Below are 14,252 nucleotides of genomic sequence, written 5' to 3'. Positions count from 1 at the left end.
GGCCCATTATTTAGATATATATGATTTTAAAGAGTCAGAGATTAGTGATAATTTATTGGTTCGCTGACAGAAAATCAACGACTTTGATCATCTAACTTTTTATCAGGCCCAAATACAAAACGATTGTTTCTTCCTTACTCGTTCTCAAACATGAGGATTGCTGCTACTTTCTGTTCTCTATCCCGGTAAGTTGAATATGTTTGTATGTTAGTGAGATTAACAATTTGAAGATGCCGCCTTGAACTGTTTTTCGTTGCATTTTATTGTCTGAACGATTAATCTATTCAGAGAATAAAAAAGCAGACACATCAAGTGGAATGAAAATAATTGTTGTTGCAGACCTACTTAATTGAGGAAGTGCCAAAGAGCTGCTTCTTTTTGATGGCACTTGAGCCTGTTGTCATGATTTTTAAAATAACACTGTCAGTTTGAAAGTGCCCCTTTTTGTCTGTCTCGCTCTTTGTCTCCGCCTCTGCTCATACCTGTTACGTGATCGTTTGGCGGTGCCTTCTAGGTGCTGTCACAGCAGCTTGATGAGTGACAGTGAAGTAGTCTGATGAGGAACCCAGATAACCCTGTCAACACTGTCTCTGCTCTCTGACACAGCTACCGGAGCCTCGGGCTGTATAGACAACACCGAGGAGATTGACATTTGCTAAAATTCTATAAACTGAACTGTGCTGAGTAGCATACTGAGCTATTCTGATGCCGTGCTTGACATCAAGCATTTCAGAAGCTCAGACTGAGATGTGATTGACAGTGAGTTGAGGATTAGGGGGAATATTGTTTGAAAGATTTTGAAAGCTAACAAGCGCCGGCTGAAAACGAAAGTCAATTAAACAACGTCTGTGTTTCTTAAGCGTTTGCCTTCATGTGCTTCTGTAAATGAGCATAGCCTGTCTAGGTTTTCACCTTGGGGTGCAATCGCTGAAATTAAAAATGGCTGCTGCTGATCTTTGATGGTGGTGTGGTGAGGAGGAGCGGCAGAAGAGGATTCCAAGGTTATCTGGGACGCCACAGCTGGCATTTTGAAGGAGAAGCTTTCAGTTCACAAACTGCTGGAAGTGACATTTACGCCCAATCCTCCGCAGACACGTGGGCGTCGATGTGTGCTTGCTCTTCCTCTTCTGTGTGAATGTCTGAGTGTTGAACGGCCTTTCACTCCTCTTTCAACTTTCCCCTCTTCTACCTCCTCGTCTTTCTGTCACTTTCCTTCCCGCGGACTGCAAATGCTCCCATTTGTTTTCTATCCACATGACTTCACAGAAAGCCTCCAAAGACCAATAATAGTTGGAAGGAGTGAGTTAACTGTGCTTCTCCTGGGCAACAATGAGGGAAGCCTAGTGGAGAATGACCAGCTATTTCACTATGGGATCTCTCAGTATCTATAATTGAATCATTTAAGCACTGCTGGCTATTAGCTGGCGCTGAGACTCAAGCATTTAGAGAGAGGAAAGTATAGTACTTGTGCTCATGGCATCATAGGAATACTGATTGAGCGTGGAGACGAGCTGAGTGTTGCACCTGCTCTAAAGCAAGCACCTGCGCTGTCTTCTGATATGCATGTATTCAACTTACATGTGGGTTAATGTCTTTATGTTTCCGTCTTTGCGCAAATATCCCTGATTGTGTTTGTGTGTGAATACTGACCTTAATGTGAAGCGCTCTCTGCTCAAGGTAATTGGTTGATATGCTGTAGCTGTTGAATTGAAATGAAGCTGTAGTGACTTCTCTGTCCCACTTTCTTCCCTCAGGCCTTCGCTCCGCCATCTGTTTCTATGAGTGATGGGAGGCTGCCAAGACGCAAATCTTTGTTTGAGTGCGTGTGTGTATGTCTGTGTTCGTGTGCGTAGTGGCTTGTATTTAATCAGAGTGTCTTTTGGGGTGTTGATGGGGATCTCTCGAGCTGTGAAAGACTGTGGCAGCGGACATCTGATTGGCAGTAGTGCACGAGTACGACCACACGGTAACACCAGGCTGTTTCTGGCCAAACCTGATTAGAGACAGCAATGATGACGGATGATCAGCCCAGTCTGAGGAAACACAGAAATTAGATTCCGAGCACCTGGGGAACAGATACGTAAGCTGTTTGGGAAGCGACTCAGTCTCAATCTGACAATTTCTTTAACTTTCTGCGACCAACCATCTGACATTAACACACCCTTTATGATTGGTCAGGTGTGTGTGGGTGAGACAATGAGCAGTGAAGCGCTATGAATGCCTTCCAGGAAAGTGTGCAGTCTATTTAAACAATTATCAAGTCTTTTCTCTCCAAGTATACTGCAGTTCAAAAAGGCTTTACACATTAATATCTGTCGACATAGCAGTCAACATGAATGGGCATTGAACTAATGACTTCTTAAGCTCTATGGCATGGAACAATGTCAGGCTTTGGATATGCAGACAATGCTTGTTAGTTGCATCCATTCATTGGTAGTTTTGGTCGTGGCATTCTCTGACTTAGCCCTAACTCTCCCTGCTTGCTGGTACTTCTGTACCTCTTATGCTTCTCCATTAATACAGCTCAGCCCAGCTTGTACCTGCAGTACTGTTTGACCTTGATGTAATGTATAACTTAATAACTGAAGTTTGCTGTGATGAAAAGAGCATATGCTTATTTTCACCTTCTCTGTAAACCCCGGGAGAGCAAAACATTGTCAGATACTCTTTCTTCACATCTCCATGCATTCAGGCCAGTGGGAGAATAGTTGGAGCGTTACTACAAAATCAAAGTGAGACAGGGCTGAAGTGGAGGCATACAGAAGAAAAAGCGTCAAAGATAGTAATGCTATAATGTTATATCAGGTAATTACATATGGAGGAATGTGATGTGGTAGATGGAGGGAGAAGAGCTGCAGAGAGACGATGGACAAGATACAGGAGGAGAGGGAGGAAGAGACGGGGGGATGAAGGAGAGCAGAGGGGGAAGAAGCGAAGGCAGGGGATGGAAGAAAGAGGATTTATTGCGGCTGCAGGGAAGAGCAGCGTGATAGCTCTCTGATGGATTAGAGGAATACATGAGAAATGGAGTGGAGAGGGGCGAGAGCGCAAGGGGAGAAAAGTGAAGTTTGTGCGTCTCCTTGGGGCAGCTCTAAACACTGGTATCATTAATGTAGTTGAGAGGGGAGCACTCGCCGAGCACAGTCTTTTTATTTAAAGACCACCTGTGGGTATTAGAGAGTGAGAGAGAGAGAGACGGGTTGACAGTCAGATAGCATTAATGAGAAATTGAGTTGGAAAAAGAAAGCAGATACTGGAAAATAGCTGTAGTCGGCAGTGCAGAGAGGTGAGATGAAGAGAGAAGAAGAGGAAGAGCGCTGGTATTTACCAAAGGTAGGAAGTACATTGTCTCCATTTCACCTCAGCTCTGATCACTACAAACAAGGTTAGTAATGCTGAGGGTGTGAGTGTGTGTGTGAACGTGTGTCAAGCTGCCTGTCTGTGTGCACCCAGGCTTTGGTACATTTCTTTAGACCCCCCTGCAACAGTTTTCTTTGAGATGCTCGTGAAAGGAGTTTGTCTCTCAGCAGGAGAAAAAAACACACTCTATATGCTCCTGCCAAATAAATATTTCATATTTCAAATCCAGCAGTGATGATACTCTCTGAATATTGTTTAGCTCCAGCAGTCTCGTCTTGTGTTGTGTTATCCAGCCCAGCCAAGCTCCTTTGTCTGTCTCTATCCGTTCAGCCCAATGAAGGGAAACTGGAAACAAAGACTCCAATTAGTCAGGCAATTAGACTCTTGTTTTGTGTCCTCTACTCATCCTCTGAGTCACACGCTAATAGCTATTCTTTCCTCTTCCCATCTCTCATTTGCCCTTCAGTTCCTCCTTTATCTTTTTTTTTTTTTTTTTTCCCGTCAGGCGTGGAGTTCTATATGAAATCACATCTCAGTGATATTGGCTGTAATGTATTTTTGCTTTCATGATACAGAAAGCATTTATAATTCCCTCTCTGCCCCTGCTGTTCATTTGCTATTTATCGCTCCTCCTTCATCTTTCTTTCCGCGTGTCTCTCTGTCTCTTCATCTCTTTCAGCCGACGCCCGCCTCGTCATCCATCACAGGGAGACTGGTGTGACCAGCCCGCTTGCATTCACACACACACACACACACACACACACACACACACACACACACACACACACACACACACACACACACACACAGACTCATCCCAGTGCAAAAAACCTACCTCTGTCCCTCCTCCTTTGTGCTCCTTTGTTTGTTTTTTCCTCCAGTCTTTTAACTTAATATAATTCCTTTGGACAGAGCAGAGAGCTTGAAAAAGTATTTCAGATTTGTTTGCATCTTCCTTATTTGTCCCTGATCATGACATGATTTGGGCTCATCGTGATTCATTTCCGTCTTCTTCACACCAAATTGAAAACAAGACACAAAGGAGTGATGCCTTTAAAAACCTTTAAAAAGCAAATCACTATCAGCAGACGAGTACAGACTGCAGACACCGAATCCCACAGGACTCAACAAATGTCTCACTTCCACATGGAGCAAATATGAAATTGCTACTGAATTGGCATTTGAAAATACTCCAAATCACAGAGAGAAAATATAAAGGAAATAGCTAAACAGAAGGAAGGTAAATGCACAAATAGGACCTGATGTCGTGATGTGATCCTCTGTTTCACAGTGTCATGTGATCCTTTTGTTTGTCTCAATCTTGCACCACTCTTGTTGATAGGCCTGCTATTTGCTATCAGCAGTGTGTGTGTGTGTGTGTGTGTGTGTGTGTGTGTGTGTGTGTGTGTGTGTGTGTGTGTGTGTGTGTGTGTGCGTGTGTGCGTGTGTGTGTGTGTGTGCATTGTCTTATCTGGCATCTTGTAACAGGTAAACAAGTTTGTATTGGCTGAGCTGTCACTGCTAAAGTTCAGGCTCTTTGAGCGCAGTATGTTTTATCTTTGAATTTCTGTGAGTGGCAAGAGGCTGGAAGAAAGAGATCCTCAAATATTGACAGTTGAGGATGCATTTAGAGAGTTTTCTGTATATCTGTTACAGCTGTTATATGAAGCGTCCTTGTCCGTGGTTGTGTAGCAGCAACTCTGAAGCATTGTGGCGGCAGACTGCGCCTTCTCATCTTCGTATTAGATTATCCCCCAGATCGAGTCGGATTATGGGCTGAAATAGACAATCTAATGAAGGGTCAGGAAATGTACTGATATATCCTAAAACCCATCTATAGTCATCTGCTCAGGGACGGGAACTCAATGAACTACGGCTGCCAGGGTTGTCTCAGGGGAGGAATATACAGGCGTGGAAAACTATAAGCTCCCTTACTTGGAGGGAATTTTGTTGAGTTTGGTTCGATTCTTCATTACCTCACCGCAGAAACGCACATATATTATCATATATTTCAGGCCTGTCCTGTCCCGATCACTTACTGGAAGAAAATCCATCAGACTTTGGAGCAAGTGTCCAGACCCATACACCCCTTTTAAAGTCAGTGTTCTTGTACTTAATGTACTTATACAATACACCACAAGAGATAAACTCCAAAGACTGAACCCTTATGGAAATTCTGCTGGCTGTTGGTAATAAAATCATAATTCATAAGTGACTGCAGCCCCAAGGCCCCTTGATTGAGGACTGGATCGATATAGTTCATCAAATATATACAATGGAGAATTCGACACATTCCCTCAGATGAACAAGATAAATTTAGCTATATGTGGTCAGGGTGGATTGATTTTATCAAACTGCAGACTTTACATGAGACACGTGAAATAACCTGCGTGTTACCATTCCTCCCCGCAGTCTTTTGCTGTCTGTGTATTTCACTCCAGAAAAAATGTTACCGTCAGTTCTCTGGTTGGGACCATGTTCATCATATTAGTGTTTCATCTGATTGAAGACAAAATGTTTATGTGATGTATATGTGTGTGTGTTTTTTAAGTATGGCTCAGTTTAAAGGCTACTGTGTTTGAATCATATGGGAAAGGGCAAGCAGTGTGCCAAGAGCTGAAAGTGGCACTTAAGTTCGCTGAGTGCCGTTTTAGCGGCTGCACAGAGAGATGTTCCCTATTCATGAGAGAGTGACCTTAGCGCACTGTCACCGCTCTCCTGTACCTGCAATGATTTATCGGTTACAGAACGCTGGGTAGTCGGATGATGTGGCTGCGTTTGTACACGGGGCAGCACGTGACTGCCCCCCTTCAGCCTTTGTCCTTCCCTTTCAAGTCAGTCAACCATGGCAGGCAAGAAAAAAATAACCACATGCACGCACGCACTGCAGAATAAGTCCACACTATAACTGTAATTCACCAATCTCTATCAAGGCTTTATGTCTGGTAGTGCAGAGACAATATGTCCATTAAAGTCCCCCTCCTCTCAAAAATATGTATTTCCTTCTTGTTTCCGCAGTTGGTTGTTTGAGCTTCGCTGTGCAGAGAGAAGAGTCTGTGCACAGTTTGACACCAGACGGCTGTTTCTACATTCACAGTTTGTCTGTGCTCATGAAAAATCCAGTTTTAAAGAGGCGGGCCAACGAGCATTATTTGTGACATCACATCTACTTTGGAAGCTAATCCAGGTCCATTATTCAACTTACACAAGTGTGATGTGGAAACATGAAAACCTCCAATGCACAAACGCAGAATCATAGGTTCAGTTTTTTTCAGGAGGGAGGAGTAGATATAATTTTAAGGATTTTAATAAGATGATAGAACTTTTTGAGGGAAAATCTGTGTCAGAAACACATTTTGAGCCAAAGTCAGTGCTGTATACATATCTTAAAACATGTCTGGAGGGGATCTTCAGGCAATTAGTTGATTGACAAAAAATGAAAAAGCTCTGGTTTTAATAAGGATGCAGGTCAGTTATCTCTGCTTCTCAAATGGAACGATTTCTTTGCTTTTTCTCTTTTGGTTTTGGATGATAAAGCATGAAGTGATATGCCTCTTGGCTCTGGAAACTTGTTTAATAGGCATCTGTCACTGTTACTGTGTCGACTAAAAGCTGAAATGATTTTAAACTCATAAAAATGCGCATACTCTCTCGAACAAGGATAACATCGTGCAACAAACGTTGCTCTGTTTGCTTGTCTGTTTTTTTGGGGTTTTTTTTTAACGTTATCTCCTGTTTTTATGGGTCTATTTTCAATTCCAAACACAGGCTCAACAAAGAGGATGAGCCTGTGTTTGTTTCAGGAGACAAATGGGAGACAGGAGAGAGAAAAGGGGCCATCACAGAGAGAGACAAGAGACGCAGAAACACAGAAACAAAGGCTGAAAATGAAGAGAAAAAAGAGCAAGCCGTCGCACATCTTGGTGAATCAGAGCACATGAATATGGAGGAGCCAAATGACTCCGAAGTTCAGAGTAGCAAATGTTTCACAAATTACCAGGCTGCGGCAAACAAAGTGAACATGATCTTATCTCAGAATTAGGTTTTCAAACATAACGTACCGTACCATTTTATCCTCATAAGAAAACCCTCCGTTTGTCTTTCATCTGAGGCTCAACGGTGCATTTCTACACTGTAGATGTGCACTACATGCATGCATATGAGCAAAAACTGCCCAGCACTGTGTGTCCAGCTGTGACTGTGTGTGTGCGGTCTAAGAGCTAATGATGTGTGGAGCATTGCTTGGGTGTCTCTCATTCAGCAGCAGATGTTGGCCTGTTATGCGAGGTGTGTCTCTGATAGGAATAAAGCGTTGTCGCCCACCGTGTGTTTCATCAGGACAGGGAATAACGCACGACTTTTACTCGGTCTAACCAGGAGTTCCAGCAAAATACTGAAGCTTGTATAAGTGTAAAATGTTGATTTATGTGGAGCATTGATTTTCTTCCTCACAGTCTCTGAAGGAGCGGTTTATTCAGGACGTAAGGCTGATAATATCCTGGCTCTCTGCCGTCTCCTTTGCCTTCTTGCCTGCAGCGCCGAGTTATATTCGAGGCTGATTAACCTGTTTATGCTCAGTTCCAGTTGACATGTTTTTTTATGACTATTTGTGCTTTTTAAGTAAAACAGTTTACCTTACTTCACAGTCTTATTAAATCCTGTTATACTCTTAGTGATTGGTGAGCCAGAATTGCTCACGGTTGTATTTGTGGTTGGTCTCCACACAGTAAGACTGAGTATACTTCCAGTGTGGGAGAGACCTTTCTGAGGTGGACGGAGCTGCAGTGGCTTATTATAGAAAGATAAGATCAAATGTCTAACAGTTGCTCTCTCTTTCCCCTCAGCCTGATCTCGTCCAGACAATACTACTTCGAGATCCTCCACAAGCAGGATGACAAGGGCTCGGATCACGTGGAGGTCGGGGTAAGTGGACCCATCCGATCGTGGGAGCGTACTTCCTCTGTTCTGCCTCTCTGTCTGCATCCCTTTTCCCACCTGTTTGCAGGACAGTTTGCATTTAGTTTTGACTTGTACCCTGTGCTGCACAGGTGAGAAAGGGAGGGAGGGAGCTCTTCTCCCTCCTTTGCTCTACATTACTTCCTCTCTTCTCCATCTGATCAAAACAGTATGCAATAAAGGCCCTCCTTGCGGTCACGCTGGCTTTCCCTCCCAAGCAGTTTAGAGCATCGAGTCATTTTAAATTTCTGTTATTCTTCCTCTATCCTCTTTCCATTCCTCCACCTGTCATCGCTCTCCTCCTCCATCTAACCCTTCCACCTCTCATCGGATTTCCCTCTCTGCATCTTTGTTCCGCACTTCTTCATCTGCAGCTTTCTGCTTTTCCTTCCTGTTCACACCGACTCTCCTCTGCACCGCCTCTCTCTCTGTAGTGGTGTTCGGCACCTCAGGCAAAGCTCAGAGATGAGTGGGGCTTAATTTCGAGATGAAGTTTCAAACGAGAGCCCACACGCCTCATGTGAGGCTGCGCTTTGAGTGGGAGGGCGGATGAAAAAAAGAGATCACTGGCCCCGGGTTATCGTCATCATGGTGACCATCATCATGAGCAGAGCCGCAGCGGCACTGCTGGAGTTGCTCTCTTCTCTCACAAAACTTCAGTGTCATTTTTTCACCCTCAAGGTTGATGATCTTTTACTTTTTTTCCTCAGTTTGTCTTCATCCCCTGCAAACGCCTCTGGCTCCTATCCTCTACCTACCTTTCTGTCTTGCTGTTAGTTCTTGTTAGTTTCTTCCTGGGTCTTAATATGCTTAACTGTCCTGTCATATTTTTCCACTATGTTTCCACAAGCCATCCATCACCTCACCACTCCTTCACCTGAGGGCACAGTTTCCAGCCCTGCTGTACTCTCAAACATCTCAAGCCCTCAGTCTGTTCAGCGTTGTTCAGTTCACATTGTTTGCTCCTGCATGCCAGTTGTTTTAAGAGAGGCGTTGACGGAGTGACGTGAGGAGCACCAGACTGAACTCTGATAGATCGCACATGAACCCTGAGTGTGTGTGTGTTTGAGAGAGGGATCTGCATCTGCTTTCCAACCATGCCATTCTGACGCTTGGGCCTCCAGTCTAGTTTGATAATAGTAAATTGGCGCAATCAGCCTATGGCAGTGTTTTCACACAGGCTGTGTGAAATGTCCTGTTAGTGGCAGGTCTCCCAAGTACTGTGCTGTTGCTGTGGGATGTTGTGGATGGTTGATGTGGGTGTGTTATGAATATTCTGCTGATGATGTGCAAGTGTGACTAATAAATTACAGCCTGTGACAGCCACATCCCAGTGGCAAACAGATACCTCCGCCTATCTTTGGACAGCCTCTGGATAGGACAAACAGACTGAGTGGGTGAGATACAATGCAAGAAAAGCAGAGAGGATACACTGTTAATTTGGGTGGGGTCCTGGGGCTAGATGGTGTGAACCTTTGCAGGTATGAGGATATGTTCAGACCACAAATGCACACTTCTTCATTAATTTCAATGAGACAACTGCATTGCAGAGGTGTTGATGGATTACACAGCTCCTTGGATTGTTCATGTTTATCTCAAGCTCATGGAGACAGAGGATAAAATTATAACTGTAAGCTTTTTGGCATTGAGTAGGCCTTAAAGCTGTATGAATTGATTTTTTTTTTGGTCACTTTGGGGCAGCCCAAAAACCTTTAAGCACAATGTTCATCCAGCAGACAGGTGCAACATCAGCATTCATTTTGAGTCATCTCTCTAAGTAAGTCCAATATTCACTCTCCTTTCAGCTTTGTTTTGCTGTCCAACAGCTCCTAGAGGCTCTTCAGCTTGTAAATGCTTCACTACTTATATTCACCAACTAGTTCCTAACTTTGTCTGCCTGCCGGTGCAGGTTGTCTATTGTGGATTTATCAAGCTTCGTCACTAAAAAGGACTGCATGCTACAGCTTAAAACAGGGTTGATGAGGGTGGAGAAGGTGTGCCGAAACAAGGAGTTGGTGATAATTGTCACGCTGAGGGACCCACATGACACTGTGTTGATTAGAGCAGGTTTAAAACAGAAAAAAATGGCATGAGTGCAGAGGAGGATATTCTGCATACAGGCTGTGCATGTGAGGCTCTTATGTGAAGTATTTTTGTTCTCTCTACCTCGTGGTGTTTTCCGTCCAAATTGTCAACTTCCTAGCAGACTTTCCAAGTCATCCAGACAAACTGTTCATGTGATTATGTCTACTGGTGAACCAGGTCATGTGGAAATCCATCTCTCTCTCTGCCTCTCTCTCCTCCCCTCAGCCAACTACTCATGAGGCCATCAAAATGGGTTTGCACTTGTAGAAACAATTTAATGAAGCGTATAAAAGTCATGCAGCAAATCAAGATTGTGTGAGGGAATCGGTGTGTGTGTGTGTGTACGCTGTGCTGTCTTAGTAAGGCCCCTGTGTGTGATTTAACAGCAGAATACATTTCACACCTTGACAAAAATAGCAGATTTACTGTGACCGGCCCACAACAGCGTAAGCCCAGGGCTCACATAAATCTGCAGAAACCCAGGCACTCATTTGTTAAAGAGCAGATAGTGTGGATTTGCAGCTCTTTCTTCTGTGTTCTGTGCCAAGCTGTGATTGCATGGTCAAAGGTGGGCTGCTCCTCTGGGAATGTATTTGTTTACCGGCGCTTGTTATAAAGAAACAAGGGGGAGTCAATATCAGATAGTACACAAGCGCCGTCTGAAAGTTACCTTTTGGCAAGAAAATAAGAAAGAGAACCTTTGTTGGCCCCTCTCTTTGCCATTGTGTGAAGGAATTTGGGAGAATGGCTGCAGGAAGCAGGACATAAACAGCACTGGAGACCGGAAGAGACAGGTTAGGAATACACTGTGCCTCGCCCAAGGGGATGGAAACAACTGTCGGCCGATGAATGAGGAGATTGTTAGGATGAGTAGGCAAGTTACTAAACCTGCACTCTGACTGAACCTTTCCATTACTACGCTCACCCACAGTGTTTTTCTTCAATTAACTTGAAATAAACTGTCTGCAGAGTGATGACTGCTTTTTAAATGGATTGCACGAGATGAAAGACGACTCCGTCAGCAGTCATTTCATTAAGTTTCTGAAATGCCATCTGGATCTTGGTCAGTGAAACACTGGACCTTTCCACTGGCCTAATGGAAAAACGTCTCCCACTAGCCACGTGACAGAATGAAGGAAAGCGCTGGCCATTAAATGGTGTGATTGAGAGGAAGAGGGAGTGAGAGAGAGAAGAGAGGAAAGTCACGCCTTAATTAGTAATGGCAAGTTTATGGAGAGCCAGGGGTGTGGGATTTAAATGCAGGGTTTTAACGGCCCTGTTTTATCACTGCTGCCAGGCCAAGCCTCAAACTGCCCACCAATTAATACACACACCCCTATATGCACACACACAAACTCACACCCCGTCAACCCCAACCCTGCAGGCTCATGGGTGTGTACGCAAAGGGACAGCCATACACACGTACACGCAGGCTTCTCAACATCTGCCTCGCCCCCCCCCCCGACATACTGTAAATCAGTAGTGGTCCATGAGATCTGGAACCTGCTCTTAAAGTATATTGTGTGTGTCGTTTTACTTTGGAAATAATTCAGCTTTCTCACAGTTTCTTTACCACTTCAACACCTTTTAGGGTCAAAGTCTGCAGCTCACAGACATATGGATTTGAGGTTTTTTTTTTTCTGCGTCCTCTTACCTTTTCAATGCTTTTTTCCCACTTTTATCCTTTCACATTCAGTTTTGTCTCCTACTTCATAGACGAATTTGCTTTTGTCCTCCCATAAATGGCTTTTGTTTTCATTTTGACATGCATTTTGAGATCCCAGATTCATCTCACTTCAGTCTTCTTTTCAAGCATTTTTTGGTTGTGGAGTCCACTTTATGTACATACACTGTTTGTGATCCTCGACCTTTGCCTCATTGCTCAGGCCACCTTATGGCCATGTCAGTTATTTTTAGTGCGATGACATTTCAGTTTGCCATTGTCATTTGGCACCTTCATTCCAAGACGTCATGTATAGAAAAAACACCAGCGTTAACCTTTACATCACCAACACTAGCTCTTCAATGCACGGCATGCTTTTACTGCCATGCCCTTTGTCAGCCTCTAGAGGGCAACGTCAGCGCCGCCTGATTCGACTGATTGCAGAGTGATCACCCAGGTTCTCCCACTGTATGAAGATGATGAAAAGTGCGAGAATGGCCTCCCATAATCGAGAATAACTCATCGTATAGCTAAATATTATTCTCCTTCATCTTGTCCTCCTCATAGAACCACAGGAGAACACTTGTGCGTTACTGTGCCAGGAGGGATTTAAAGCCATTAGCGGTGCTGATGTTCGCATCTCTGTCTGCCGTTCATGCCCCTGTTTTCTCTTGTCATCATGGAGATTTGATCAGACACTTTCCAAAGAGCACCTTCCCACACAAGACATGCCATTTCAACATTTAAAAGGGAGGCTGTGTAGTTTCCCGTCACCCACGCTCATTGTGTCCTTGTTACCTTTCATGTGCTTGCTTTACTGTACCTTTTATTCTGCTTTACCATGTCTGTTGCACTTTTGCGTTCATATTTCATTCGATCTTTAATAACTTGAGTTTAAAGGGTAGAACATGCAGGCACGCTGGTGTTAGCATATTCAGGTCATGTGTCGGATCGCATCCTGCTAATGTATTTTATCATTGCATGTTTTTTAATCTGCCATAGGCTGTCTTAGCTCATATTAAATCAAACTTAACATGTGCAGTTGAGTCTGTGCTGTCATGCTCATTTAGTCCAAAACCATCAATTCTGTTGTCTCTCTTTTTCTTTTTTTATCTCCATTCGTATTCAGGTCAGGCTTGTTATTCCCGTTATCTCCTTTCCAGTAAGCATTATGTTGAAGTACCTGCATGTCCTTGTCATAAGTTTTATTCATCTGGCTGCAGAGCAAACACATGGGATTCTCAGAGGTGTGCTAGGACATTCTGTCATGTAAGTCTGACTTGATTTGAATCTAGTGAGAGTGTTAGTATGACTAACCGGTTTCGCCTCAGAGCACACAGGGCATCGCCGTCGACACACTGACTACGACGCAGCAGTAATTGCTATGGATATTGGGCTCATTTGTCTTTTTGAAATGCCTGGTCTGAGAGACTTTGGCTAATGTATAATTCAACATAGAAAATCAAACAGCCCGTCTCTGTATCCACCTCCTCATCTCTCTTTGAATATTGTTCCTCTGTCCCTGGGCAAGACATGATATGACGTGAAAAACAAGTCACTGTTTTCATGTCAGTGTGGCAGCAAATGGAGAGTGGCATTTATCCTCTAGCATGTAAGTGTTACTTCTATTTAGTTGTCAATTGAAATAAGAGCATAATCAGTCAGGAGCTTTATGTCCTTGTTTCCACACTGTAGTTTTTGGTTAGCTTTTTTATTTTTTTAGTTACTGTGCTTTTTTTGAGAAGAGTCCATCTGTTACATTTGCAAACAGAGAAGCTGGACCCAAACGCTGAACTCAGAACACGGAGACAGATGCAGAGTAAAAAAAAAAAGGCAACAGTTTAGTGAATCTGCAGAAATGTGCAACAGGCGAATCTTGCAGATCCACACCCAAAGGGGATGTCGAAACAGGCTGGAGACGAGTCCAGATCCAGGGTACTCACGGAAGACAGACTGACAGGGCACGGACTGGAGTCAACCTGGACACAAAAAACAGGAGTTAGGAAGCAGGCAAGCAGACGGGAAAAAAGGCAAAGTCTGAAGCAGGAGTCTCAATCATTACCACAAGGATGAACAGACGATTCAACGAATACTGGGTGGAAGGCCGGTGCTCATATACTGTGGCAGCAGGTGAGTGAATGATTGGGAGCAGGTGTGCTGCGGGGAGGAGGAAGCCGGACCAGATCTG

The 14,252-nt window shown here is 43.9% G+C and overlaps 1 protein-coding gene across 1 annotated transcript in view; it reads left to right on the top strand.

The window, feature by feature from the left end:
• b4galnt4a (beta-1,4-N-acetyl-galactosaminyl transferase 4a) overlaps positions 1-14,252 on the top strand; it is a 138,947-nt gene that overhangs the window by 106,537 nt on the left and 18,158 nt on the right. Inside the window, exon 8 of the mRNA XM_070972057.1 lies at positions 8,205-8,283. Coding sequence (XP_070828158.1) covers positions 8,205-8,283 — 79 coding nt within the window. The remainder of the gene's footprint in view (positions 1-8,204; positions 8,284-14,252) is intronic.

The sequence above is a fragment of the Chaetodon trifascialis genome, chromosome 10 (assembly GCF_039877785.1).
Source record: "Chaetodon trifascialis isolate fChaTrf1 chromosome 10, fChaTrf1.hap1, whole genome shotgun sequence".
NCBI classification, from domain to species: Eukaryota; Metazoa; Chordata; class Actinopteri; order Chaetodontiformes; family Chaetodontidae; genus Chaetodon; species Chaetodon trifascialis.
The sequence above is the reverse complement of the archived record's forward strand: the minus strand, read 5'-3'. Positions and strand labels throughout refer to the sequence as shown.